Source organism: Labrus bergylta, chromosome 8 (genome assembly GCF_963930695.1).
Source record: "Labrus bergylta chromosome 8, fLabBer1.1, whole genome shotgun sequence".
NCBI classification, from domain to species: Eukaryota; Metazoa; Chordata; class Actinopteri; order Labriformes; family Labridae; genus Labrus; species Labrus bergylta.
The window spans coordinates 16,744,139-16,771,010 of NC_089202.1; the positions used below are offsets into that span (position 1 = coordinate 16,744,139).

The 26,872-nt window shown below is 40.0% G+C and overlaps 1 protein-coding gene across 1 annotated transcript in view; it reads left to right on the forward strand.

Annotated features, from left to right (window-relative positions):
* Positions 1–26,872, forward strand: part of grik3 (glutamate ionotropic receptor kainate type subunit 3) — a 103,863-nt gene that overhangs the window by 68,283 nt on the left and 8,708 nt on the right. The window contains exons 8-12 of the mRNA XM_020633518.2: positions 3,072–3,179; positions 6,208–6,321; positions 11,064–11,267; positions 16,794–17,017; positions 21,749–21,867. Of these exons, the coding sequence (XP_020489174.1) occupies positions 3,072–3,179; positions 6,208–6,321; positions 11,064–11,267; positions 16,794–17,017; positions 21,749–21,867 (769 nt within the window). The remainder of the gene's footprint in view (positions 1–3,071; positions 3,180–6,207; positions 6,322–11,063; positions 11,268–16,793; positions 17,018–21,748; positions 21,868–26,872) is intronic.

A 26,872-nucleotide genomic window follows, 5' to 3' on the forward strand; every position in this document is an offset into this window, starting at 1 on the left:
CCCTGTTTTCATAACCTATTTTCCAGAAAGCACGTACTGTAACCTTTTGAAAGAACAACTAGTGTAATCGGCTGTTATTTAATCTAACATGAGAGCCTGACAGTGTCTCAAAATACACAAACAAGGCTGTGAAGAAATAGCAGATAAAGGGTGTGCAGATACGCCTGTTTGTTTCTTTATCGTTCAAACAACAAAATTATTTGTTTTAGTAATAGGTGTGGTTCAGAAATGTTAAAAATAGCTGGAATTCCATTTGTTTCCCCTCTTATAATCATAATTAATAATTATTCTAAAATTAAAATGTTAACCTCCTGGATCTAATGCACTGTACTTGCACAGGCTTTGCCCTCTAACCATGTTCCCTCCTCTGTGGTAACTGCCCATACATTTGCATATTCCCACAGAGCAATCTGAATGATGGTTGTGGGGGGGGGCTGTCCACATAAAAGGGCAGAACTAAACCTCTTCCCTCAACCACTTTTCATTAGCAAAATGGATGACAACTTCTGTTCTGTACCCTTGCCTTTGTCCAAAGGTTTTGTCCATGCTACGTCGCCATGGTTGACCATCCATGCAAAAGCTTGTTAGCATCATTTGGGACTAGTTCCAAGTTTGCTTTGTGCCAAACTTGTGTTTATTGTTCAGCAATATATTTTCTAAACACATGTGGGACTTCGATGTGAATCCAAAATAGTTAGAGATGCTAAAGAGAGAAAGATTACCAAAAATATGAGGCTCTAGGGTCAAAGTCAGATTTGGCGACCATTGTTGCTTGGGTTGCCACCTTCAAATGTCCCAAAAACATAATCCCTTTATCATACTGTGCCATTGCTTGGCTGACACTTTGCTTCCAATAAGATAGCTATAGGTTAGCAGGTTCCATCACATATTATAGGTCCATTGAAACTTAACCTAAGCGTATAGATAGTAAAGAGTGTACACATGTGGTCCATCAGGTTGATTAGAGAGAACCCAGGGTGACCCCAAACTCATTGTATAAGTGGCTATTCCCCTTCCTGTCTTGGGTACCAGAATGTGGTATAGGCTAACTGATGGCCTGACTTGCAGCCAAGTTAAGTGCCAAAGAGGGGCAGAATCTGAGCGCTAAAGGAGAAATAGTATAACCTTCTGTTCCCCCCCAAAGCATCTGCTTTGAAAGAAAGCTTTAGTGAGTGGGAGGTTTCTAAAGGCCACAGCTTGTGGCTCCTCCAAGGGTTGTCTCCAGCAGGCAGCGTCTTTGTAAAAGAAAAGCCAGTTTTTTTCTTATATGGCAGCAAACTTTTTTTTTTTATCCAGTGTTCAAAGACAGCCCAAATATTAGGGGTCCAATCTACAGCCCTGCTGGAACACTTCTCCTGTACTTGGAGACTTGAACTACAGTGTCTAACAATTTATTTCTACTGACCAATCAACAAGAAAAACCTCATTACTGTATCCTTATCGTGAGTGCACGGCCGTTTTAAACCATTCACTTCCTATGAATGTGTTCTGCAATCTGACGGTACATACTACAGTGTTTCTCAGCTGTACATCCTCGTCTGGCACAACATCCATGAGCTCTTGTGAATGAGTTCTGGCAACAACGTATGCATGTCTGCCAAATGTGCAAACACAGTATCATAAAGACTAAGCATTCCAACATACCGCAAACAATGTCTACTGTGTGTGAGGTACACACTGTATGAATCAGTTTAAAGAGTGAGCAGCGTCAGCAATCTAACAAGTTGTCCCATTTGAATCTTGACTAAAGCTACTGAAATCTTATTACATTGTCCTTACACACACACTGCGGTGTTCTGTTATACAAACACTTACTCAGGCCTGATTTACGCTCTCTTCAAGACAGGCGTCTGATATGTTCTGAAGGTCGAATTGGCCCTCTGGATGTGATGTGGCTCAGGCGTTTATGTCACTCTCTGAATTAAAGCTGTTTGAACATGCCACCCACCTCGGTGGCGATGGGCCAGATGGAATGAGGTGTGAGGGGGTTTGGAAAAGGAGAGCGCCACAAATTTCTCCTTGAAGCTCCGATCTCCGCTGGCAAGCTTCAGGGGAGACAGATGCAAACTATAGCCTGAGAGGTTGTCACAGTCTGGATTTTACATATCAGCTTGGTGCTGCAAAATGACACATAGGGATTGATTACGCCATTGTAACAGGACTTATTATAGAATAAGTGCCTTCATCTTACTGTGACTGACGGCTGACTTATGACTCACACCAGACAGAAGAGTCAATAAATAAGATAAAAACATATCTTGGCATAGTATCTAAGAAAAACGTTCCTCCCAAAATAGTTGATCATGCCATATAGTACAAATACTTTATTAAACACCGGTTTCAATCAGATACAATAAAAAAAACAACTAAAAAAGCATGAGTGCAAATTAAGCAGCTACCTACATTAGTGAAAGTATGAGAACACGGGTGTGTCAAAAACTGCTTTGTGTTTGCTCATAAACAGGCCTGTAGAGGACGTGGCGGGGATCAGGGAATCATTAGAAGGGGCAGTTTTTGCTGTTCCCCCCTCATGGGGAATATGGGGAATTAAACAAAAGGAGATGGTTGTTAATTAACTCCACAGTCAGGAAGGGGTGGGGGGGGGGGGGGGGGGGGGCAAATGCGTTGGAGGCGTTGAGATGTAAAATGTAATTTCAAAAAGGAAATGCTGCCTCGCTCTGTGTGTGTGTGTGTGGGGGGGGGGGATGGTTACGCTTTTGTTCTGAATTATTAAGGGTGTGGTTTTTGTTGTGTGTATGCAGCTATTGCTCTTTTATGTCTATTTGCTTGTTATTTCTGTCTTCTTGTAATGTCTTCCACATATTTTGTTACACACATTACATAGGTAAAGGACAATTAGTGTCACCAAATATTGGGTTAACTTAACACTATGATGAAATGGTAACTAGAGCCCAGACATTAACATAATCAAGAAGCCCACAAGAAGATAATTTCCATAGCATGATTTGTACTGACACAGTGTTCTAGTTCACCAGAAAAGGTTTCTAATGTTAAACTTAATGAACAATTGTGATTGAAAAATGTAAATATGCAGATGTGTTTTCTTCCAGTCTCACTGGGATGGCTTGACGGGGAGACTGTCATTCAACAAGACGACCGGCCTGCGCACAGACTTCGACCTGGACATCATAAGTCTGAAAGAGGAAGGACTTGAAAAGGTAACTTTTGTCTTCGCTTTCATTGCTTTCTTTGTTTAGATGTAATAATAAAAGCAGTGTTGCAGTGCATCATTGAAGCAGATACTCTGTGATGACTGAACCATGAAAATCATTTTAATGCAGTATTGATTTCATTAAATACGTTTTGAGACCCCCACCCCTACTCGATACGTAGCTGATAGTGCAAACTTGACAGTATCATTTACCTCCTAACAAGGAAGCAAATTGGCTGTTTCAACATAAGCATAAGTTAGTGGATCATAAAGCAAATTGGATTAGGGTACACATTAGGGTGTTAATTGCAGCCTCTCCTAATGATAATTTGAGGTGATGCCCAAAATGCTGTTTGGTGGTAATGAGCTGTATAAACATGTTTTAGAAAAAAAAAAGAGAGGGGGGGGGGACGACGACTAAAAGGTTGGTAATGAAGAACTTATTTTATTATACTGGAAGGCAAAGCCCCCTCTGGACTATAACAGCTTTCCTCTACTAGAGGGCTTTCATACATTATGAATACATCAAATAGGGATAAGTCCCATTATGACTTCCTCAAGTACTCCCTAAAGGCTCAACACTATATAATAGCAGGCGATTTCCAGCTGTAACCCCTCTGTTCACCAATGGAGCTTGCAACACTGCTGCTTTGTCTCTTCTTCTTTTTTTCCCCCGCTGGCATCTTGTCTTTCATGCGGTCAATTAAGATGAAGCGCAGCCTATTGCAAAAGTATTTGAAGACATATTAGCTTCCTCTCATTGTGACGCCGACAAATCCTACACTCGAGCATGTAAACGTTGATCCTTCAGCGTGCCGCGGATTGCTGGATTCCCTTTTTTTTCCTCTCCCTTTTCTTGTATATCCGTGGAATCGGCTTTAACTGCTTGAGCTGGTTAAGATGTGGACTTTTTTTGAGCTAATCCATTGTAATTGAATATTAGCCGAAGTTTGAGCTCGTTCTGGAATCACGGTATAACAGGTTTCTCGGGGTGACACTTTCAGTCAATGGCGGCATGTTAAGGAGTCTGAAATGCACGCCATGCTCTCCGTGTGGCTGCATGAGTAAGTAACTTTTGGTTGAAGTCTTGCGCTAATCATGTTTAATGAATTGAGCTAATTGTAATTGGGTCCAATTAGACAGAATTTTGCAAAGCCGAAAGCATTCACAGATATTTTTAAATCCCTTTCCTGGAGTTCTCTTTGGTTGTGTGACAAGCTGTTACTAATGTGCTTTTCAAATGAGAGCATATGCCTGTCTCGGAATCAGGCAGGGAGGACATTTACAGAAGTTTTCAAGCTTTTTGTGTGTGTGTGTGTGTGTGTGTGTGTGTGTGTGTGTGTGTGTGTGTGTGTGTGTGTGTGTGTGTGTGTATAGATGGGGGTCGTGTCTGTCTCTGAATAGATCCACATCAAGCAGAAACCCCTGTGAATATTAAAATGTGTGTGTCGGCTGTAATAGAGCAGGCAGGAGGGATGGGAGGAGGATTTAGCGGAGGGCCTGACTTGCAAACAGAGATTGTTACCGACAGCCACAGGACTATTTGTGCTAATGACATGTTCCAGAGTGTGTCTGTACAATATGCAGAGCTTTTTCTGCCTGAAGGCTCCTCGCATGCATAACTCCTTTTATTTGTTCAAATCTCTTGGCTGATCTCGCTGAGACTGCGGAGAAAAATGACTTCAACAATGAAATCCAACTGGCAAACCTGTATCGTCAGGGAAATTAAATGCAACTTGCTTGCAATACTTTCATAACGTTGTGTTTATTTTTAACTCTGTAGTTTAACCCCATATGCAATTGCTTTTGTATTTTCTGACGCTAAGGAGTTAAACTGAAGCTTTTCTTTCTTTCAACTTTCTCTTCCAGCTGTTGTCATATTGAGTTTGAAGACAATTGAAAGTGATACAGGAGGTTTACGTCTTTTGTAAACACTTTTTCTCTATATGTGAGGATCAGACATCTTCTCATCTGTTGTTTACGATACCATATTTTTAAAACTTCAGTAAGATGCTAGTGTAAATCAGTCAGTATAGATACCTTTTTTGATACCACAGAAACAAAAATGCAAGTCCTAGGTGCCCATAGTGGGCAATTTAATGTTTTTGTGACCAAAAAAATGCAAGCAGAGTGTTCTGTGTCTGTTGGTGGGTTGTGACCCCCACACTCCTGCACACTGCCTAAACTGCACAGATACGTTGACAAATGTTGGTTACCAAATTTCTATCTACTGTAGACCTGACTTACAGTGTCTACGTCTGCATGGCGATGCCGATGTGGACGATTCTGCATTGATGCACTGATCATCGAGGATTGGGTACGGACGTTGACTGTAGATCTTCCATCCGCAGCTGGACCTATATAATGAAATTATTTTGGTTTACATTATAAAGACATTAACGTTGACATCGAGTTCTAAAAGAACTTTCCAAAAGAAGAAAAAAAGTTCATATCTGAGTGTTTGCTGCTTTTGATGAAAAAGTAGCCATGTGCAGTAGAAACTTGAGGATGCAATCCATCGTGAGGCATCGTGATATCGACAGAAGAGTCATAATCGAATCGAATCGTGAGTCAAGTGAAGATGCACAGACCTATTAGATAGTGCTCTCTCTTTTGCTCACTTCTTTTGGTTGAAAATATGACTGACGATCATGAGGTTTTTTTTAAAGCTACAATACTTTGATACTATGATCATTTCTTTTTCAAAAAGTGCTGAAGCTTTGAACATTTTGAAAACCTTACATAGGACTATGTCTATTGTTTAAACATTTAACATATATCAAATGATTTCAGTCATCCGTCATATTTGATTTCTTTCCACACATCAACTCAGCTACCATCTTGTCTTCCAAAAAAAACAACCCTGCCTGCTGGTATAAAGGTGACTCATCCCATCATCTAATGCTGCCGGAGATGTGTTCAACCTGGCACTAATGTGGGAGACTGGTTGGTGTGGGGAATGTGTGAGGGTCACAGCCCACCAACAGACACAGAACACTCAGCAACACACTTTTCTTTTTTTATATCTTGCTCAGGTCGGGAAGTGGAGTGCATCCGGAGGTCTTAACATCACAGAAGCGCCGAAGCGAAAAGGGATGAACATCACAGATTCCCTGGCTAACCGCTCCCTGGTCGTCACCACCATCCTGGTAGGTCACTTGTAGCCTGGTGTGAAGATGCCCTCACCTTCTGGCCTCTGTTTTCTTCTTTATATGATACACCCAAGTTCAAGCTTCACTCTTGTTTATTGAGCGCTCTAGCAGTGATACTCATTTTAGAGTAGAGATAAAAATGTCAGCCAAATTAATAACAATAAAATGCAGCATTGAGGAAGTGTTTGTATTTCTCATCCCTGTGATGGACACGAGATATTTCCAGTTTCTAAACAAAGCTCTAAAATATCATAGACATCCTGTTAGGTAAAGTTCTGTGTTATGACTGACTGTTCACTGAACCCAGAGATTGTCTCTCACAGCTCAGCAACTGTAACTGGACTTGGCTAGCCCATCCAGCATTGGACTCCCCAACATTTTGTTATGGTGTGAATGGGTCTACTATAGCAACACTGGCTTTAAATGGAACTAATTGGCTTGTGGTCACATAGGAATCCTGTGAATTTTCTGGCATACAGGAAGTGCACAGACATAGTGACGGAGGAAAAAGAGAAGGCTGTTTTTAACAAGAAAAAAAAAGCTTGTGTTTTTCCCCCAATGTGGAGACTGGTGAAGTCACTTAGGCTATAGTAGTGTCAAATTAGTGGTTCTCTCCTCATTGCATTTCGGGAAATTTTCCCTTCAACAATGTAAACTTTTTCACCAATATTTGTGAAGTCAAATTAGGAGCACCTGGATAAAAGTATAACATTTGAAAACCAGCTAGAAATCAGAAGCCTCCTATACTGTCAGTTACTGTAAAAATCAAGGACCTTCATGCTTCAAATATCCGTTTATATTGACTGCACATGTATGCTGTGCAGGAGTCGTGACAGGTTAAGCAACTGAGGGGGCAATGAGTTAGCTAACAGACAATTATCAGTGTCAGATGCCACAGAAGTGACATCACCATTTTTTTAAAGCAGGAATGATGGAGGGGGGGAGAATAATAAGCAGTGAGGGACAGTGAAATGTTTCCCTGAATGCATTAATTACATGTACAGATAGAGAAGACTACATAACCCCCCCCCCCCCCTTAACACTGTCACTGGATGTCGGCGTCTGTCGGTGCTGACACAGGCGTCCCCCTGCAGAGTCTTTCAGAGCAGATACACAAGCTACAAAGATAAACACTATCATCATGCCTATGTTGGACGCCAAGGCTGTAATGATGACAAGTGAGGTCAAGGCAGAACATAATTAATGCCTATCATGCATCATCTCTGTTAATTCTGTCTCAAAGGGGAGAAATGGAACAAGGATTTAAGTGGTGTGATGTTGAACCACTGCACTACAAAGTGCCACTATTTGCTGAGTTGTGTTGGAGTGCTGTTAATGTGGATGACTTTCTCTTGAGTGTTTCAAATATTTTCAAGTTTCCAAATATTTTTAAGATGATTTTTTTTTCCGCCCATAAAGTGCATTTGACTATATCTGACATGTTCCTTCATTTGCCATTTCATTTGGAATCATTAGTTTAAGATGATAAAAACCGCCTACTTCCCCATCGCAGAAGAGAGTTTCAACTTTAATATCAATCTCCCCTCTTAGTGTAATGACACTGCATCAAACTGATTCCAGTGATGCATGAACGAGACGTCTGACAGCTTTATCGTGATAACTTTGTTGAAGAGATTAAGGCGCCCCTTAATGTGTTTTCCTACTTACATTAATTGTTTGCACTCCATTGCCTGCGATGTCTCTGTGCAAGCCCACCTCCCTCCCCGTTTCTGTTATGCACGCCCATGCTGCGACTGCGAGGGGAGAACTGGAATAAACACTTTGATTTGAGTCCAAACCTTGGGGAATAGAAAGAATTGGGAGGCTGGAAACAGATGGTAATGACTTTTTCCCTTAACATGCAAACTTTTTGATCAAGTTAATTGGACAACTTGAGCAAAGTTTGTGGCTAAGCACTTTCTCCCTGAATGCTTTGTCATCAAGTATTCATAACTTAGAATTAATTTAAAGGGCCACCCTGCATTGTAATGTCCAAGTGGCTTCAATTCTACATTGCAAACAATTAAAGATGTTGATCTTTAACGCTATTTTCTACCAGTAAATTAATGTTAGATGGTAGACTTCAATTTGAATACTTCTGACCACATTAAAACCCTTGCACAAACCTCAATGCACTAATGCCAATGTCATGAAACACCTTTCATTTATTGGTACATTCACACATGCCTCAGTAGCAACATGGGATTAAATACTTTGCCAAAATATACATTGTCATGTAGGGCAGTGATTCTCAACCTCAGGCTCCCAACACGCAGGAGAGATCATTTTTCTCCAGATGGTTGTTGAGAAAAAAAATGGCACGAGTGAATAAAACATCATAGGACCTGCACTATGGAAGCGATTAGTGATCAAAATTGAAATGATAAAGCTAATTTGAAAATTCAAATGCATTAACAGAAATGCTTTATAATTTTCAGAATGAGTGTATTATTTGACTCAAAAATAAAATGATGATTAATTGATCTAATTTGAATTTTAGTTTTCAACTTCCAAAATGCACATTCTTTGACTAAATTAAAATGAAGAAGAAAATGACATTTGCTTTTATCATTTTCCAAAAATGCCGCGCTAAATTTGTATCATAATTCAAATGAAAAAGCTAATTTTAAAATGAAAATACAGTAACAGAAACACGTTTTAATTTTCAGATTATAGGTGCATTATTTGACCTATATTTAAAATGAATATTCAGTCATCCAGTTTGCATTATACTTTTACTCTCTATGTATGCATATTGTATGACATAATTCAAATGAAAAGGAAAAGGTCTTTGGCTTTTCGTTTTCAAACTTGCCGTGCTAAAAAGTGATCATAATTCAAACCAACTCGAAAACGAAATGGCAAAGTGGATGGCGCAGGAAAGTGACTCCAGCTCCCAGGCAAGCGAACGTAATATTTACAGTCTATGAGGCGAGCGGGCAGAACGTGCAGTTTGAATTATGATATAAATTTAGCGGGGCATTTTTGGAAAATGATAAAGCAAATGTCATTTTCTTCTTCATTTTAATTTAGTCAAAGAATGTGTATTTTTGAAGTTGAAAACTAAAATTCAAAATAGATCAATTAATCATCATTTTATTTTTGAGTCAAATCATACACTCATATTCTGAAAATTATAAAGCATTTCTGTTAATGCATTTGAATTTTCAAATTAGCTTTATCATTTGAATTTTGATCACTAATCGCTTCCATACTGCACCAGTGACTTTTACGTTTATAGTATTGTCAATGGCTGCATGGGTTGCTGCTGTAAGCCTTGTCCTTCTTTATATATTTTTACCTAAAGTAAGACCATAAACTATGAATTCTTTTTTTTAAAAAGATTTATTTTGGGCTTTTCATGCCTTTAATACAGAGATAGGACAGTGGATAGAGCCAGAAACCATGGAGAGAGAGTGGGGAATGACATGCGGAAAGAGGCCACAGGTGGAAGTGAACCCGGGCCTCCCGCTCGAAACGAGAGCCTCAATACATGGGACACGCGCCCTAACCATTGCGCCACCAGCGCGCCCCCTGAATCTATGAATTCTTAAAAATGTTTTGCTTTATAAATTTCATGAGGAGGATCATCAGGTTTTTTTTCTTGGGGGTTGTGACCAGAAAAGGTTGAACACCACCGATGAAGAGTGAAGGAGTTAGAGATTGAACGGCCAACATACCGCCATTTGTGTGTCTTTCACCTAAGCAAACAGTGTGTGTGTGTGTGTGTGTGTGTGTGTGTGTGTGTGTGTGTGTGTGTGTGTGTGTGTGTGTGTGTGTGTGTGTGTGTGTGTGTGTGTGTGTGTGTGTATATATATGTGTCCACCATGAAAAACAATTTCCTGAGGGAATAAAGAGGACTGTGACTGCCTATTTTCTACACTTTGACCGTATCTATTTACTTAGTGGAAAAAAAACAGACAAATGCAAGGGGTCACCTTCACTAGAGAATCAATTACTGTGCTCGCAAGCTCATTTTTTAAATTATACGTCTGGCTATTGCCGGCAATAAATCGCATTACAGCAGCTGCATAAATGGACCAACATGGTTTGAAATACACAGCAGGATCTGCGAGTCTATCTGGAAGGGGAATGGTAACAGGCACTTAATAAAGGAAATCATTTATGAGCTATTCTGTGTTAGTCATTGTCACTGCGGGCATCAGCTCTGTCACTCTCCGCTGGAGGTTGGTGTCAATTGATGGAGGAAACGATGTGGGCATGTTCCATTTCACTGCCGCATTCTGTTCCTAATCAAGCTTTTATACAGACCAAATTATAAGCAGCCAGGCAGGACATTACAGGCCAGTAAAAGGTGTCAGCTACCTGACCATAAAATCAACAGACCTGTGCACCACCAGCTATATTGGTCAACATGCAGCAGTATGGGGTTTTGCTAGCTTGACATTGCAGGAAATTAAATATTATTTAAATTCATTCTGTGGTACACAATAGCAAAAGCTTTACATCTTATAAGACCTTCCCTTACATTACAGTCCTAAATTAGCTCACGTCTCCTTTCTTTAATACATCAATGTAGGAAAAATCTCAGCCTTCTCTCATAATTTAACACTCCCTGTATCCGCACACTGAACTGGAATCTGCTGTCACTGCCTGTTAAATGCAACAGCGACTCATCAGCTCAGATCACTTTGCTTCAATTAGATGCACGGGCTGAAACAAATTGAAAAAGCTGACCTCACCATTGCTTTTCATTTGATTCTTTTGGGTCTGTGCAGGAGGAGCCATATGTCATGCTTAAGAAGTCTGACAAGGCGCTGGTTGGGAACGACCGCTTCGAAGGATTCTGCATCGACTTGCTCAAAGAGCTGGCCAACATCCTGGGCTTCACGTATGAGATCCGCCTGGTGCCTGATGGGAAGTATGGCTCCCAGGATGAGAAGGGCCAGTGGAACGGCATGATCAGGGAACTTATCGAACATGTAAGTTTTACCTTGTATGTTTCTCAGTTTGCCATATTGGAAAAATAAGCTTATTTGCATTCCTGGCAAGAATAGAAGATCAATATCACTCTATGTAGTCAGGTGAGCTTACTCCAGTCAAAAGGTCCTGTAGGATTTTCATCTTTCCTGTGGAGTTGTTTGGAATTATAGCGTTCTTACAGCCTAAAGAAATGATAGTGTAACAAATATCTAGTTGCTTAAGATTTTCACAACCATAAATCTTGTAAAAAGCCACCTTTGGCCATCCCTCTGGACACGCCCGTGGCCTATGATGAACTCTTAAAATGTTAGTAAGGGACGCCACTGGAACTGCTAGATGCTGAATAGCAAGCAGTTTCTATGGAAATAAAATAAAATTGACAAATATTACTTATGCATTGATTCAAAAAAAAAAAAAAAAACTTATGAAGAAAGCCAGAGTAGCTGTCCCCTCTGTTCTCAGAATGTATGCTACACTAAGCTAATTTCTTGCTAGCTGCAGCTGCATATTTATATTACAAAGAAGAGTCATTTTAATCTTCTCATGTAAATCCAAGCAAGAAAGCAATTGGGCGTATTTCAAAACTCATCAGTCTTTTTCATTAAGGCTCTCTACAATTAAGCAGCTTCATCCACAGAAGAAGTGCTTCATATGGCGAGGCAGACTTACAAAAGCATGCCATTGAACTGACTTGCAGGTTATGTCCTCTGCGTTGGCAGTGATAGAGTTATGATTGAGTACGAGTCGGGATGAGCCTGCGAAGCTGTCAGTTACATTTATGACACAATTATGCCAAGGTTGCCTAAAAGTTACAAGTGTGTCCATGCCATTCAGTGAGACAAACCACTTCCCTCAGCTGGATAAGCCAGAGGTGTTAGACGAGCATTGCTGCACGGAAGATACTGCAAGCGTGCAGGAGAAAACAAAGGCAATCATCTTAGTGAAGCATATAGTGAGCAATCGCAGCTGTCTGTGTCAAACTCAAAGCCACAGCGACCATGAAACAGCCTCCCATCCAAGTGATGGTGGCAATTCTCCGCTGGCATTTCATAAGTGTCCCTGTCAGTGCTCTCTCTTTGTCCTCAGCCCCATCGGGTCAGCGCTGTACTCAGCTGAAAACTTGTAATAGCTTAAGTGGCATTTAGTGCAGGGAATCGTATGGCAGGAGTCAATGGCTTGGTGCTGAAAGGGTTGGGAAAGGTGGGCTCCCACTGCAGCACTTTATTTCTCCGTCCAAGCTTTTTGCGAGATCCATGCTAATAACAATAACCTTGAGGGGAACAAATGGATTACTAAAGGCAGCGAATGCTGGCACGAAATGGAGATGCATGACTCCGGCATTTAACAGCACATGGCTCTTTGTATCCGTCGGTTCTTTGATTTAAAGGGAGAGTTTGTGCAGGTGGCCACAGAGAGTCTTTCTCATTATCTTACAGCCAAACAGGAGCAAAAAAAGAGTGTTGTGGTTTGTCACATAAGGTTTACATGTGTTTTGTGAAGAAGTAGCATCTGGTGATTGAGACCTCTAGACTGAGCTGACTGTGAATATTAATGGAGGCTGCTGAACACACACACACACACACATACACACAAACACACCAACCAGACATTTTCAATCTGCAGATAAATACGCTCAAAGAAAGCTTTTCTTTTAGAATGTACATATTTATATTTTAGCCTCGTTCCTTTAAGCTGTATAATACTTTTAGAAATAGCTGCAGAAGTGCAGATTAGAATCTGTACTTATTGCTTTTACTGCTCCTTATCGCATGACCAAGGACGCATGACTTTTACTTTGTGGATTTTTAGCCGGCTCTATTTTGTGGTCTGATGCTTTCCCCTACTTCTGCGGGTACGGATAAGCTGATCGTGATTCAGCAGACCTGAAACATAAACTTTAAGACAAGCTTAAGAGATCTGACCCTGGAATGATATGAGAGGTCGGTATATGGCTACAAATTTCCTGAGAGTAAACCTCAAACTGCTGCACTTTGTTCACTGAGGTGACACTTTCAAGCAGAATTATTTCCCATCTCAAGGAACTGCAGTCGTTGTTTTTTCACCCTATTTCTATTATATATGCTACAAAATACTATTTAGGAAAAGTTTCCAACAGTTTCCTGGGGATCAGTGCCTTTACTTAAAAAGGGTCAGAGAGTTAGATAGACTGAGGTGGAAAACAGGAAAAACAAATGTGCTTGTAGTTGATAAAATGGTGCTGAAATATGAGACTTTTGCATCCACACTATAAGCGCAGTAAGAACAAGCTAATTAGTCACTTCATTGTTTTTCATCATTTTTTTTTTGCCTTTCTTGCATACTTTTTTCGACGCCTATGGATCTATTATGCAAACTCCTCATGTAAACTAATGTTTGTGAATGAGAAACTGCGATGTTGCCAAGTGCTACGATTTATTGCCGTGCAACATACAGCCCTTTATTTTCCTCTGTGCAGTAACAAAGCTCCGCAGTGCCAAAGGGCATTGTTTGGAAGGTGCTAAATGATGCAACAGGGCCTTGTTAAACTTGATTTAGTCACAATAGATGATCACTTTAATCACGCTGTGATGCAAATGTTAATAGCGTGCTTAACACATCATTTATATCTGTCATGGCAATTAATAAGTGCTTCGACAGATACACCGGAAGGTTGTACGGAGCCCAGACGTAGAATATGTCTGAATGGGGGGCTATTTTTTTCTCTCCTAAGGATTTTTTTTTTGGTAATTGAGGAAATCACATAACCGCAAGTGGATGGACAAGTGTGATTTTGATTTTGATCCGAGACAGCAGGGTGACCTGCTGGCGAGAGAGGCTGACCCAAAGCTGTGAGGGCAAAAGTTCAACTGCCTCAGCAGCAAATGTGTCTTTCCAGTCTGCAAGAAACCCCCCCCCCCCAGTTCCAGGCCACAATGCTCCGCATGCACTGCTTATGCAAAGCAGCTACGTCTTGATTGCATTGCATATGCTTCATCATTAGCCCTTTGTGTATATTCGATATCAGACTTCATTGTATAAGGTTTAGCCTTATCTGTACTGTTGTGCGCGGAAGTGTCACACTGTGCACTGATTCCCTCGCCATGGGTTTTGTAAATGCACGTTCAAGCGGCCAATCAGACACTTTTATATTCCCTCATCTTCCCTTTAGCAAAAATATGAATGAATATTTGATCAACTGCAGAGTTAAGCAAAGTGTGCTATTGAAACTGGTTTACACAGAAAGAAACGGCTCTTCTATCTGCTCGAAATGTTTCTAAAAAGATCAATCATCGTATCCATTTTGGGATTTCAAGCTTTTAATTGCATAAACATACTTTAAAGCTAACATACACAGAGTGTAGTTGTTTAAAAAATATGTAAGAAATATGTCATCACTGTGCTTTTTTTAGATGGCAAAATGTTGTAATGTCCTTTACGGTTCTTTGACAAAAATACAAAAATTAAGAATGAATTAAAAATGGCTCAGTTATTGTCACTAAGAAACATCCAACTTCCATAATGCCCAGTATGTTCAGTTTCATGGTCAGTAAATGGAAATGCATGGATAGTATAAGATGTAACTTCCTGCATCCTTCGGGCCGTCGTCAGGTGAGAAGGTCTGGAGGGAGAACACCACAAAGCCTGCCATCTGCAAAAACCCAGATAACACCGAGCCATGTGGCACTCAGCGGGGCACTATCAGGTTATCTCGCTCGTGCCCAGTTTGTGTTGCCTAAGCAGTGAGCAGAACAAGGACATGCGGCATGTATATTAGCCCACCGTAGGGATGTCTGCAATCACACGCTGGTTGATCTTCCGGCTGAGTGGCAGGTTGGTTCAAAGCTGCAGTTGGCAGCCGAGAACAGAGGGAGCAGTATGTGATGTACAAATTTGAATAGTTTAGGGAAGACAGCAGACGCACAGCGGGATGCATTGGTTTTCCCATCTTTCCATCTCTTCAGAGGCCACCCTGTACTTAGCCACCGTGGGGCTGTCCGCAGGAGTGTGTTGTGCTTTCTTTCTGACTTTGTTTACTGCTATTATCACAGGAATCTGGCAGGAGAGCTGTCCTAGCCACAGGGAAAGTTAAATTCATGTTAAGAATAGCCTCAGGGTCTAGAAACTGAGTATTTATCGTTCAAAAAAAAGCTAATGTTATTTATTTATTTATTATGGTATCGTATATAGCCGCACCCAGCAGACTACATTTCTTCAGGTTTTGTCCATCGCCTTTGCAGAAAGTTCCCAAACAAACATTGAACTCGGTGAAAATGTTGTAGCATGAACCGCAGTGGAACCAAGCCCTGCTCCTCTCTCACCGCCCAGTACGTAGGAAGAAAAGAAAGCCTCCCTTTGTGTGTTGCATCGTTTCTTGGAGGGAAAGAGGTATCCGAGCGTGAACCAAGCAGCTGGTTTCATTAACCTCCTGTCCAGCCGTGGTGCACAGGAGATGTGTGGGCCGCCTGTGTAAATAGTAACCCTTCTGAATATGCAGTCAGACACATATAATAGGTGACTGAGACTTACACATCATTGTAGCGACACAAAAAATAAATGGCTTCATACTGCAGATGGAACTGCAAGTGATACAACAGCATCATGGAGGCTACAGATACAAACTTAACAACCACAAAATATCAAAATAATTTAGTCATTAAGTTTCACGATTGTATTCAAAAACTGATTATATTTTTCAGCTTGTGTACTCTCCATGTTGTAAATATTATCACTATGATAGCCTCAGGATTAATGTCCTTTGAGGTTTCTTATTTTTTACATTTCTAATGATAAAGATAGAAATTGCTGACATACGGATTAGAACATTTTCGATGACTTTCATTTGACTCCAGAGTTGGATGCCGCTTGCTTATCAACACTTAAAGAACCAATGAAACGGTGTAACGAGAGTGTCCAGTCGTGACGCATTTCCAACTAAAACAGGAGAGAACCAATCACAAGACATAAAGGCGAGACCTTACGGTAGCGTGAATTTGATTGAATCGTTAGCTTTCGACAAAGCTTTTTTTTTTAAAATTGGTTGAAAAATTAGTAAACGCCCGAGTGCAGGATGAGTCATCAGACATTTGACAGGTTTAACATGAAGAGAAAATAGAGTTATGTTGATGTGAAATACTCAGAAGACGCTTTATTGAAATATATATAGCAAATTAATGAACATTTAACTCATGAATGTTGGATTGAAACCAGGATATATTTATTCTTCATTTCATGGACTTTAAAGAATACTTACGTCGATTGAAATTCATTTAGCAAATGTGTTGCTCCTCGATGTGCAACCTGCGTGCACATCAAGGAGCAGGAGAGGGCAGGGGGCCAGCTCTCTTTGGACTGCAGTACCCATTTTAAATGATACGTGTTACATATTTCTCCTTTCATGTTTGCAGAGATGTTTCAGTCTGAACTTAAGTGTTGGACCAACAATTTCATAATTAGGCACTGCCAGATAATTCCAAAAAAGAAAAGCCAAAATAAAATTTAGAATGCAGAACATCTTTCATTTCTGTGTTTTCTTTTTTCCTCTTCAGAGAGCAGACTTGGCCGTGGCTCCATTCACCATCACCTACATGCGTGAGAAGGTCGTCGACTTCTCCAAGCCCTTCATGAACATGGGCATCAGCATCATTTACCGCAAACCCAACACCACCAACAGCGGCTTCTTCTCCTTCCTCAATCCCATGACTCCCGACATCTGGGTCTATATCCTCCTGGCTTACCTGGGGGTTAGCTGTGTCCTTTTTGTCATTGCCAGGTAAGTCCACAAGTTACAGACTATTTTTGTCCTTGCAGCTCTTCGTACATTCCTCCATGAGGTCCGACAATAGACATCGTAATTTACTCTGTCATCACTGCAGGCTGAGTACAGCGGTCAGTTTCTCATACTGTGGTAGCTGCTGGGTAGTAATCAAGGCAGTTATGTCGGCATGGGCTCTTAACTGCCAGGCAGTGGTAGGAGGAGAAAGAAAACTCTCAGAGGGGTTGAAAAGTCCCATTTGATGTGCTTTTTCTTGTTTCTGAGATGTCTTTGGAATTGAAAATGTGGCTGTAAATGATGCACCTTTAATTTTGAACAAAACCAAGTAGTTGGTGACGCAGAAAATTATGACTTCCTTATCACATTGAGCTGTCTAAAGAGGAAAAAAGTGCATACACCTGATGTGAAATTGCATCAGAGGAGGCTATTTATAGGTAATCATCTGCATAAAAAACATGACATTTTTGGCATAAAATGATTATGGATGGAGATTAACTGATTGATTGAATGAAAAGAATCTCACTTTTTTCCCCATCATGAATATGTTGAAAATCCTGTTAGCATTATTGTCAGTATTTCCTGCTGCTTCTCATGCAAAGTGGTGCTCGAGGAAGTTCTAGAAAAAGCCAGCGCTGAAAGCAGTACTGGGGCTTGAGAGCAAACAGCTGCACTCCTCTATGCTCATGCGTTTTAAAGGGACCAAATAACACTCTGGAGTGGCTTTACATGAGCACAAAATCATCTTAAATTGTCGCATCAGTTTTTTTCTTTTTTTCTTTTGGAGGCCAGCCGAGATCGCTGAAAAAGCTGCAGTTGCTAAAAGTGCCTCATGTGAGCTTAAAACAGACAGTGGTGAACAATAAGTGGGCTACTTCAGCACAAGTAGGTAATTTTGAATGTTGGACGGACTTGTCAAGGCATTACCAACAATATTATCCAGAAATCACTTTGGCTTTCAAAAGCTCTGCTGCAGCACTATGATTATGTTTCAAGGCACCTTATAGTTATTCTTCCAAAGGCACAATTCTGACACCAGTTTCAGATAAACAACATGTACAAAACACTGAAAGCTTCTGAGCCTTTCAGAATATGTCCCAAAATTCTATTGTTGTATTTCAACCTCAATGTTAAAAAAAAAGGCTTATTTAGGAGGATGTAAGCTGATAATGCACTTTACTCAAAATCTATATCGATGCATGATAAATAATACATAAAGGTAGGTTTTGAAAACAAGTATATGCTGGTATTTACATGGAAACAAAAGGAGAACGTTCCAGTATATAAGGGTTAAAGATATTTGTCCAGGCCTGTACAGATGCAATAGAGAAATTGTTATTTATTCCCAGTGCTGTTTACTTTATTAGGGCTAATAATCAAAAAACTATCACTTTCAGGCAATTTATTGTAAGAATGTTTTAACTGTGTTTGTCTACAAATTAAGGTTGTCAAATAGTCTGCAACCTTGATACTGTCTAATACCACATGTTATAACTGCTGGGTTAACCACGCCTCTCAAGGGTGGCTCGGGCTTTCTCGCTCCATGCCCTGTTGTTGAAAGGGGAAAGGCAGACTCAGAGGGCAGAATAAACACCTGTGGGAGTGTTACCCTTTTCTCTTAAACTCATACAAAATTAGCAGTCTCCACATATTTAGTATCCTAGCTACAACCACCAATATTTGCACTTACAGTGCATGACCTTGGTTCGATATCATAGCCATAAGCATTAAAATGTTTTTTGACATCATGCTTTACTTTGTAAAGTCACAAAAGAGGATGTGCTGGAAAAAAAAAGAAAAATGTTTTATAGCTGTATCTGTGATGACATTTCTGATATTAAGCAGATTCTAATGCTTGGGTTGTTTTTACTTTTTTGTGATGAGACAAAAGAAAAGGAGAAAGAAGACGTGATTCATTGCAGAATAGATTCAAATGTTACAGCTTGAAAAAGTACATTAAGCATGTATTATTCTGCATCTGTTATCACAACAGCTTAACATTCTGTGTAGCATTACTCACACAAATTGCTTTAAAAAGGTTAATTTAACTGTCTAGTATACACATATCTCCTCTGGTTGATTCTGCCCATGACCCCCCTGTAGAATTAGGTTGCAGAAGGTGTACACTAAAAATCACAACCCCCCGATGTTAAATAGATGATTCAAGCCCTGGTAGCTTGTACACTCTGCAAGCAGATGCTTTGTCAAGGTTTTGTTTTTTTCAAGCATGCAGCAACAAAGAAGCATATGGCTCTGTCTGCTAGAACAACCATTGAAGACATTAGCTCAAAAAAAAAAAAAAAAAGGATTATTGAATCTGCTTGCTCTCAAAAAGGGTAAAAAATCAAGCGGAAGGTTCTGGTGTTGAAAAATGTGAAGAAAAAAAAACCCTGCAGTTCCTTGAGTGTCCACTTAAGGCTGGCTGCAAAAACCCCGGATTCCACATAATTTCCCATATAATACCAATTTTAACAGTAGACATAACATGGTTACAGCCTGAAAAAAGGAATATGGTATCAATAGCTCATTTCCTGAATGGTACACACTCTATGGGCAGTGGTGTAGTGCAGCGTATACACAGGTATATAGACTATACCCTCTTCATAGGGTATACTCACTTCTAAATCCCCTCTGATTCACACCATTGATTGATTGACAATATACAGAAGGATGCTGCTATTCCTAGTATGATGATCCTCCCTACTCTGTCTCTAATTGGCTAGTATGCACAAACTAAATATGCAAGAGGAGTCTTATGTAACTTAATAGCAGAGGCCGTTTATCCTCTGCTGGATGGGACCCTTAAAAAAAATCATTTTTGGAAAGATTAAGAGTATGCCCACTTCTTCAGACACCACTACATCACTGTGTACAGGGGTAATCACTTTTTTATATGTCATCAGTTTTTTTTTAATTGATGAAGCCTTAGAAGTAGTGTAAACATTTGGATAATCAAAGGTAGGATGAGTTGACTGACAGGTAGCCGTTCCTGAGGAGGCGTAAGGCCCACCTCAGCTCTACCTCTGCGTTTTTCTAGACTGATCGAAAGTGAGGTTGAGACAGCATTTCCAATAAGGGGACCACCCCCAATGGGCTCCATAAGACCAAACGGGTGACATCACTGACTTCATTTTTTGAAGTGTCGATGGTAGAAATAAGTTGGTGTGCAGTTTAGATGTGTGTATAAAGCCTCTCCTATTTTTAAATGTTTCTTCACTACAATTCTAAAAGTATTTGACCATGACTTTCAAACGAGACTATCAATAAAGTGGTAGGCGAGTCCCAGAACAACAGACGCCTAAGGCCCCTCTGATGTCTGCAAATGTTACAAAGGCCCCATGATCTTAGCAAGTATATTTCAGAGATGCTTTAGTAATTCAAAAGCTAACACTGTGCAAAACATCCTCTTATAGATAATCAGTGTGATCGCTTGAGTAAGATAAGTAACACTTGAATGATGGCTGGAAACGGCTTCATTACAGAGCTGTTTCAAGATTAAACATGAATCCTTTTAAGTGTCTGATTAAAATAGACTGCTGACATATTAGAACATATTTCTGCAGCATGTAATTACATTGAAGTGTATCTATCTCTGACACATTTCAGCCAATTTAATCTGTAAAGATTGTTCTCACTATGGTGCTTCAGGACTGAGAATACGCACTGGAGGGTTCCTCATTGTGTTCTCCAGTGGCATGGACCATTTGAACCATTTATCTATTCTTTCCTTCATCTTTACTTTTCTACTTTAGCGCCTCAAAGTAACAGATATGCTATATTTCAAGCAGATACTATCAGAAGTCCAGGAGGTTTAATTCAGCTCAGCAGAACACCAAGAATAAAGAGCCAGAAAAAAACATTTGTTATATTATAAAAAAATATATTCATTTGAGGGGGGGGCTAGTGACATTTAGCATGACTTATCTCTGCATCTGCCTCAGAGGGTGACTTGAGCTGCAAAGATGTGCAGCATTTTGTGATGTCAAACTAAATGGCACCGGGTTTAGAAAGGTTCATGCGTTATGGTTTCGTGCGACTTCAAGAGGAGTCTCAAGGCCTCAAACTCTCAAACGTGACATTTAGTCTGAAAATCATACTCTTGTGCCTTGTTGCTTACCTGTAAGTACGAAGCATTTCAGAAAAAGTTAAGCGGTTATCTGAAGGTTAAGCTAAAACCAGCTGATTTTAAAATGTGTTATGTGACATTTGATAATAGTTTGACCAAGAATAACAACAATGACAATACTGCAAAAATATGTGGTCACATTGGTATCAATATGGTATGTTATTAAGTACACAAAATGATATTATATAATTAACAATGATTTAACTTCTCACTTTATCCAGTGCATCCTCTCCTCTCCTCTCCTCTCAGTATACAGTTTTTTTCTTTCAGTGTAACTTTTACTTCTCTCATCATCCCATTTAGTCAAGACCACTGGAAAAGGCTTACCAAGGCCAAAAAAACCACAGATTATTCTGCTTTAACTTCTGCAAGAAGAGCTGGATTTCTAGAGACGTAATCAATATCAGATGGTGCCCGGAAGACAGAACTAAAAAAGAAAGCTGTAATTCTAAGAATAACTCTAAAGCAAATCAGATCCCATTTTTGAGATTCTTTTCTAGGAGAAGATAGAGTGTTCAGAATGACAAAGAAGATTCTATACTGTGTTTTCTGAGATCTCAATAGAAAAGGACTTAAAGCTTCTGTACTTCCCGTCTCGTACCCAGGTTCAGTCCTTACGAATGGTACGACGCCCATCCTTGTAACCCCGGATCAGACGTAGTGGAGAACAACTTCACCCTGCTCAACAGCTTCTGGTTTGGAGTCGGTTCCTTGATGCAACAAGGTATGATGCTGCACTCATCCTCTTCCCTGTCACAAACAATACCTTCATACCACCACTCCTTTCTTTCTTTTCTCCCTGCGAGCTGCTAGCTCCCACTTCCTGCCTCTTTAACTGACAAGTTCCATGATTCCTATTCTGTGACTGTTTCATAAGACATTTACCTGTCAAGAACAACTGCCGAGTTTGGTCTTACAAGACAAAGGCAGGCTGTTGTCACCTACCTGCTGTTTAAAGAGGGAAGAGTAGGTGCCAGGCACTTGTCAGAGATTGTCAGCTAAGGATGGAAAACATGGCTGCATTCGTTCTCCCATAACGCACTCGCTGGACCTGCTCAAGAGCTCTTTGAGTGTCGGGACGAAAAGGGTACGTCGAGGAACATGTCTGACAAATACCAGCTGTCAGCCATGCTAGAAGTGACTGAGGGGATGTTTTTCAACACTGTAAAACTTTGGACTGAGAATGTCCTGTGCTAGGGAAACCATATTTCCCGATTCTAACAAGTAACCAACCAATCAAATGTCCTTGTTTGATCTTCTTTTATACCCATTTTCAAATTTGAAGCCAGTCAGAGCTACAGAAGCATTTTATTCTTGCAGCGCAGTAACTAAAAAATGTATTGCCAACCCTTCCACTGCAGTATAATTCCACCTTTCCAGCGAGAAACCAAAGGGATACAAATCAGATTCCACTTGCTAGGTGTCCCTTAAACATCGGTAAGCAAATGAAGGCCCAGAGATAACATAATGAAGTCAACTGTGGAGGAAAAAGACCCAAGTAATAAAATGTTTAACCTCAATGTAACAAGACAAATCAAGGAGGCTTAGTGAGACTCGGCAGTGGATCTTTTTTTTTTTTTTTTTGCCCGTAAGGACAGCAAACACATTCAGCAATTCATTAAGCACGGAGGCTCGGCAGCACTCTTGTGAAACTGCATAGCAGCTCTGCCAATTTGCAGGGTGCAGGCAGAGGGCTGCGAGTGTAGCACCAGCAAGCCGGGAGGGAGAGAGGGGAGAGAGAATCAAAACAAAATGAGCTAGTTAGTAGCCTATATCATTGCACTAAACGAGGGGAAAAGTCCCCATTATAATTTGCAGTGAGGCTCACAGTGTTGTCAGTTACTGCCTGAGCTGCAGTGTTTCTAATATTGAAGTTAACTAAACTAGAGCTGCTGCTGCTCTTCAGTTTGTATTCATTGGAATATTGATGCTAAAATGATGTTCGGGTGTGTTTTGTTGCGTAACAGTTTTGACATGAGCATCATCGGAAATATCTCGAATATGATCTCCAACATCCCATTTGTCTGAGTTGAGATTTGACACCGACTGTTTCTGGCTTTCCGTGACACCAATCCGTGCTACAGTACCTTGTAGCACACACTGCACAGAGGTATCTGCAGCGAGGTGTATTTTGTCAGTGTCACATAAACAGACATCCCCTCCTTGTCTGCCAAACACAGTGACAGCAGCTGAGGCGGAAGCCATTTCCTTGACGTGTTTAAAATGCAAATAGACGTGTTTGAGGAGATCCAAAAAAAAAAAAAAAAAAGGAGAAGAAAAAAAAAACCCAGCAGCTTGTCTGTGGGAGGGAGGTGTCACAGACAACACAAAGAACACAAAATGTGAGGAGGTGCAAAGGCAAACACATCGTGTGCTTCAAATGCTTTCCTTGGGGTCTCACTAGGCTTTTTTATTTTTTATTTGCTCACAGCAAACATATGTCACATAATTTCCCGTAAATTAGTTCCCCCATAACAGAACGAAATACTTTTGAAAGTACGTTTGATTCATGAGTTCACTTGTTCACGGTTCTTTCGTTAGCAGTGACGTTTCTTCTTGAAGATATTTCTCTTCTAAATGTTACCAAGTTGCATGTTTTCAGGCCTGAATTATGTTTTTTCTCGAGGCGACAGTAGCCAAGTCCATAGTGCGGGTTGCCAGTTCAGGTCCATCATGAATCGCACTGCAACACAGAGGGTCGGCTAGAAGCTATGGAGCTGCTAGACTACGTTCTGGGTACTGCTCTTGAGCCATGCACCAAACCCATAACTAGCTGGGGGTTCCAAATTTTGCAGCGTCATACATTTGACATTTTCCAAATTGGTGCATGTCTATATTTCCTGTGTTTTTTGGGTGTTTGTATCATAAAAATCGACACATAATTGCACGGTTAAATAACACAACTCTTCTTTATCACTGTTGTAGAGGCTTCATTTTGCCAATCTAAACGTTTGAGCCATTGAGGGGCTGATAGCCTACCTAACTTTAATTGATGCGTAGTCTTCCATGTTTTGTGGCAATAACTCAATCGGTCAACTAACCTGTGCTGTCACACTCAAACAGGTTTAATCTGACATTGTCCAATTAATCTTCTGGTTATCCTCATACATGTACCTGTGATAACTTAAATGCAAAAAAAAAATAGGCTAAATGTTTAGTCCATGTTACACTTCACAACGGCAGTCAAAAAAGTGTGTGCCTCCCATGGTAGGCTGCTCCCATGCCAGTGATTACACCTTCCTCTACTTGTATCTTCACTAACACCATAGTGAATATGCCACCTACTGTGACAACAAGGGATAACAACAGAGAACACACATATTGAACACACAAAAATGGCTTTGACAGTTGTCTTAACGCAAGATAGGACCATTGTCAGGTGATTTTTTTTGGGAGGTTGTTAAGAAACTCAAGGTGTTACTTTTTTCCCCTCTTGAGATGTACATCAAGATTTACAAGCAATTAAATAAACACTTCCTTCCTCAAGTGTCACTGTTTAAGAGCAATTAACAAATAGTAAAGCCTCCAGCTCTGAGAGGGAGTTTTTGCGCAAAGACTCCACAGGGAGAATGATAAGTGCAGGTAATCGTCCTCATGGGAGAGCCTTCTTCTCTCATGTTAAGGTGAGACATTGCTCGTGGGAAGAAACACTTTCAGAAAAACCAGGGCATTATGTTTAGCACGACGCATTACTGAATCCACAGAGAACAGCGTTTTCCTTCCCCCACCAGAATGACATTTCAAAAAGCATCATTAGAGACAAAAACATTGGGTGCATTTATTCAATGGAGAATAGCTCCGTGAGAGGGACTTCTTCAGGATATCCTCTTAAGAAATGTGAGTGTCAGAAGAGGTGTATCTCCGTTATATAAAGAATTCACAGATGTAACAATGATGACCTCACACAACAGAAATTAAGAGACCACTTGAATCGCATTAACCTCACTAAACAACTCTCTAAACACTGTCAGTTGCCTTAAAGAGAAGAAATGGAAAGCTTCAAAACTCCCAGATCTCCTTGATATATAAATCATAAGAGTGGATGAAAAAGCAGATGTAAAAAGATTTTAAAAATGCAATAGCACAGTTTTTTTTTCATCAGACCTCAACTAAAATAATTTTAGAATTACAAAATTCTACTCTACTTCATGAAATGTTAAAAAAATTTTTTTTATAAGAAATGCTTTCTGAAGCTTTTGAAGCTAGCAAGTAGACCTTGGGGTTGATTTATTGTCAAAGAAGTTTATAACCCATCTTTGAAAATTTCAAATTGTACAGATTACACAAATTTAATGTCATCAATATTTCAGTGTGGATTATTTTATTTTAGATGTGCCAAAAGTAAATGTTGGCACTTTTTGAAAGTTAACTCAACAGTGTTAACAATTATACTCCTCTTAGTGGCCTACATACGGAGTAAGCTATAGTTTAGCATTAGCTTTTGTACACCTTTGAATGAGCTACTACCCAATTTTCATTTGCATTCTTGCCCTTGTGTAACCTCATGTTTATGTTAGATAATATAATCAATGGCTGTTTGTATGATTTTTCATAAATATTGACAATGTCTTCTTGTGAGCTAATGTTAGCTTAGCTGCATTCATGTAACTGAATGTTAGGCTTATTTCCTCATGGTTTATTTTCAGGTCCAGAATATGTAATTTTGTCATCTGTACTACTCAGTTAAATACAAAAACGCTTCAAACTTCAAGAAATATATATTTGTGGTTTCAGTAATTCCTTATTAGGTTTCACTTCTGTGGCCGGGGGATTAACCTAGCATAGAGACTGTTTACTCTATGTATTTGACAGTCAAGATTAACTTTTCACTTATTTAATGCTCCTTCTAGACTTTTCTTTTCTTTCTTTGTCCTTTAGCGCCTTCAATGACTTTCAGTTTAATCAATTTATAATGACATTTAAATGTAAATCTAAGCCAAAAGCAGCGTCACTCTAAAGACTGCAGTTCCTCCATTGTCCACTTGAGGCTGCCTGCAAAAAGCAAGGAATCATCATGAACTTTTTTTTACAACTCATCCATTTTGATAATATTAAGGCTAAGAGTTGTGCATCAATTTACATAAGAAGGACATGAGCTGACTGACAGGTGGACATGTTGTAAGAAGTATTAAGGACTGCTTTAGCTCCCTTTTCTAGAGTGATTAAAAGTTAGGGTTGAGATAACATTTCCAATACGGCGACTACCATTGTTAGGATTCAAAATGTATTTTTAAGGGGTGCTGATGGCCTAGCAGTTAGGTCACGCCCCATACAGAATATGGAGGCTGCAGCCCCAGGTTCAAGTCGGACCTATGGCTCCTTTCCCGAATTTAATTTCCCACTCTCTTTCCTGATTCCCCACTCTATCCACTTGACCTATCAAAATGAAGGCAAAAGCCTTCAAAAAAACAGTCTAAAAAAAGTATCTTAAGAATTAGGTAAGGTCTCTAAGACCATGTCCATGTTTATACAGTCTATGGCTACAAGTATGTTCCTGAACCTGGTCACCATATTACAAAAGTCCACAACACAAATCCCAGAATGTTATTAGCCTTTCAGTGTTTCATAATAGTATGTACAGTACAGCCATAGGCAGCTATTTCAAGAGTGCCTGTGAATAAGCAGCAGCATCCAGTCAGTGAGATAAATGTGATGTTTTGGTGACTGAAATAGTATCACTATCGTCCTCCCTGAAAGAACATTCATTATTCCTGGTTTACAAGATATAA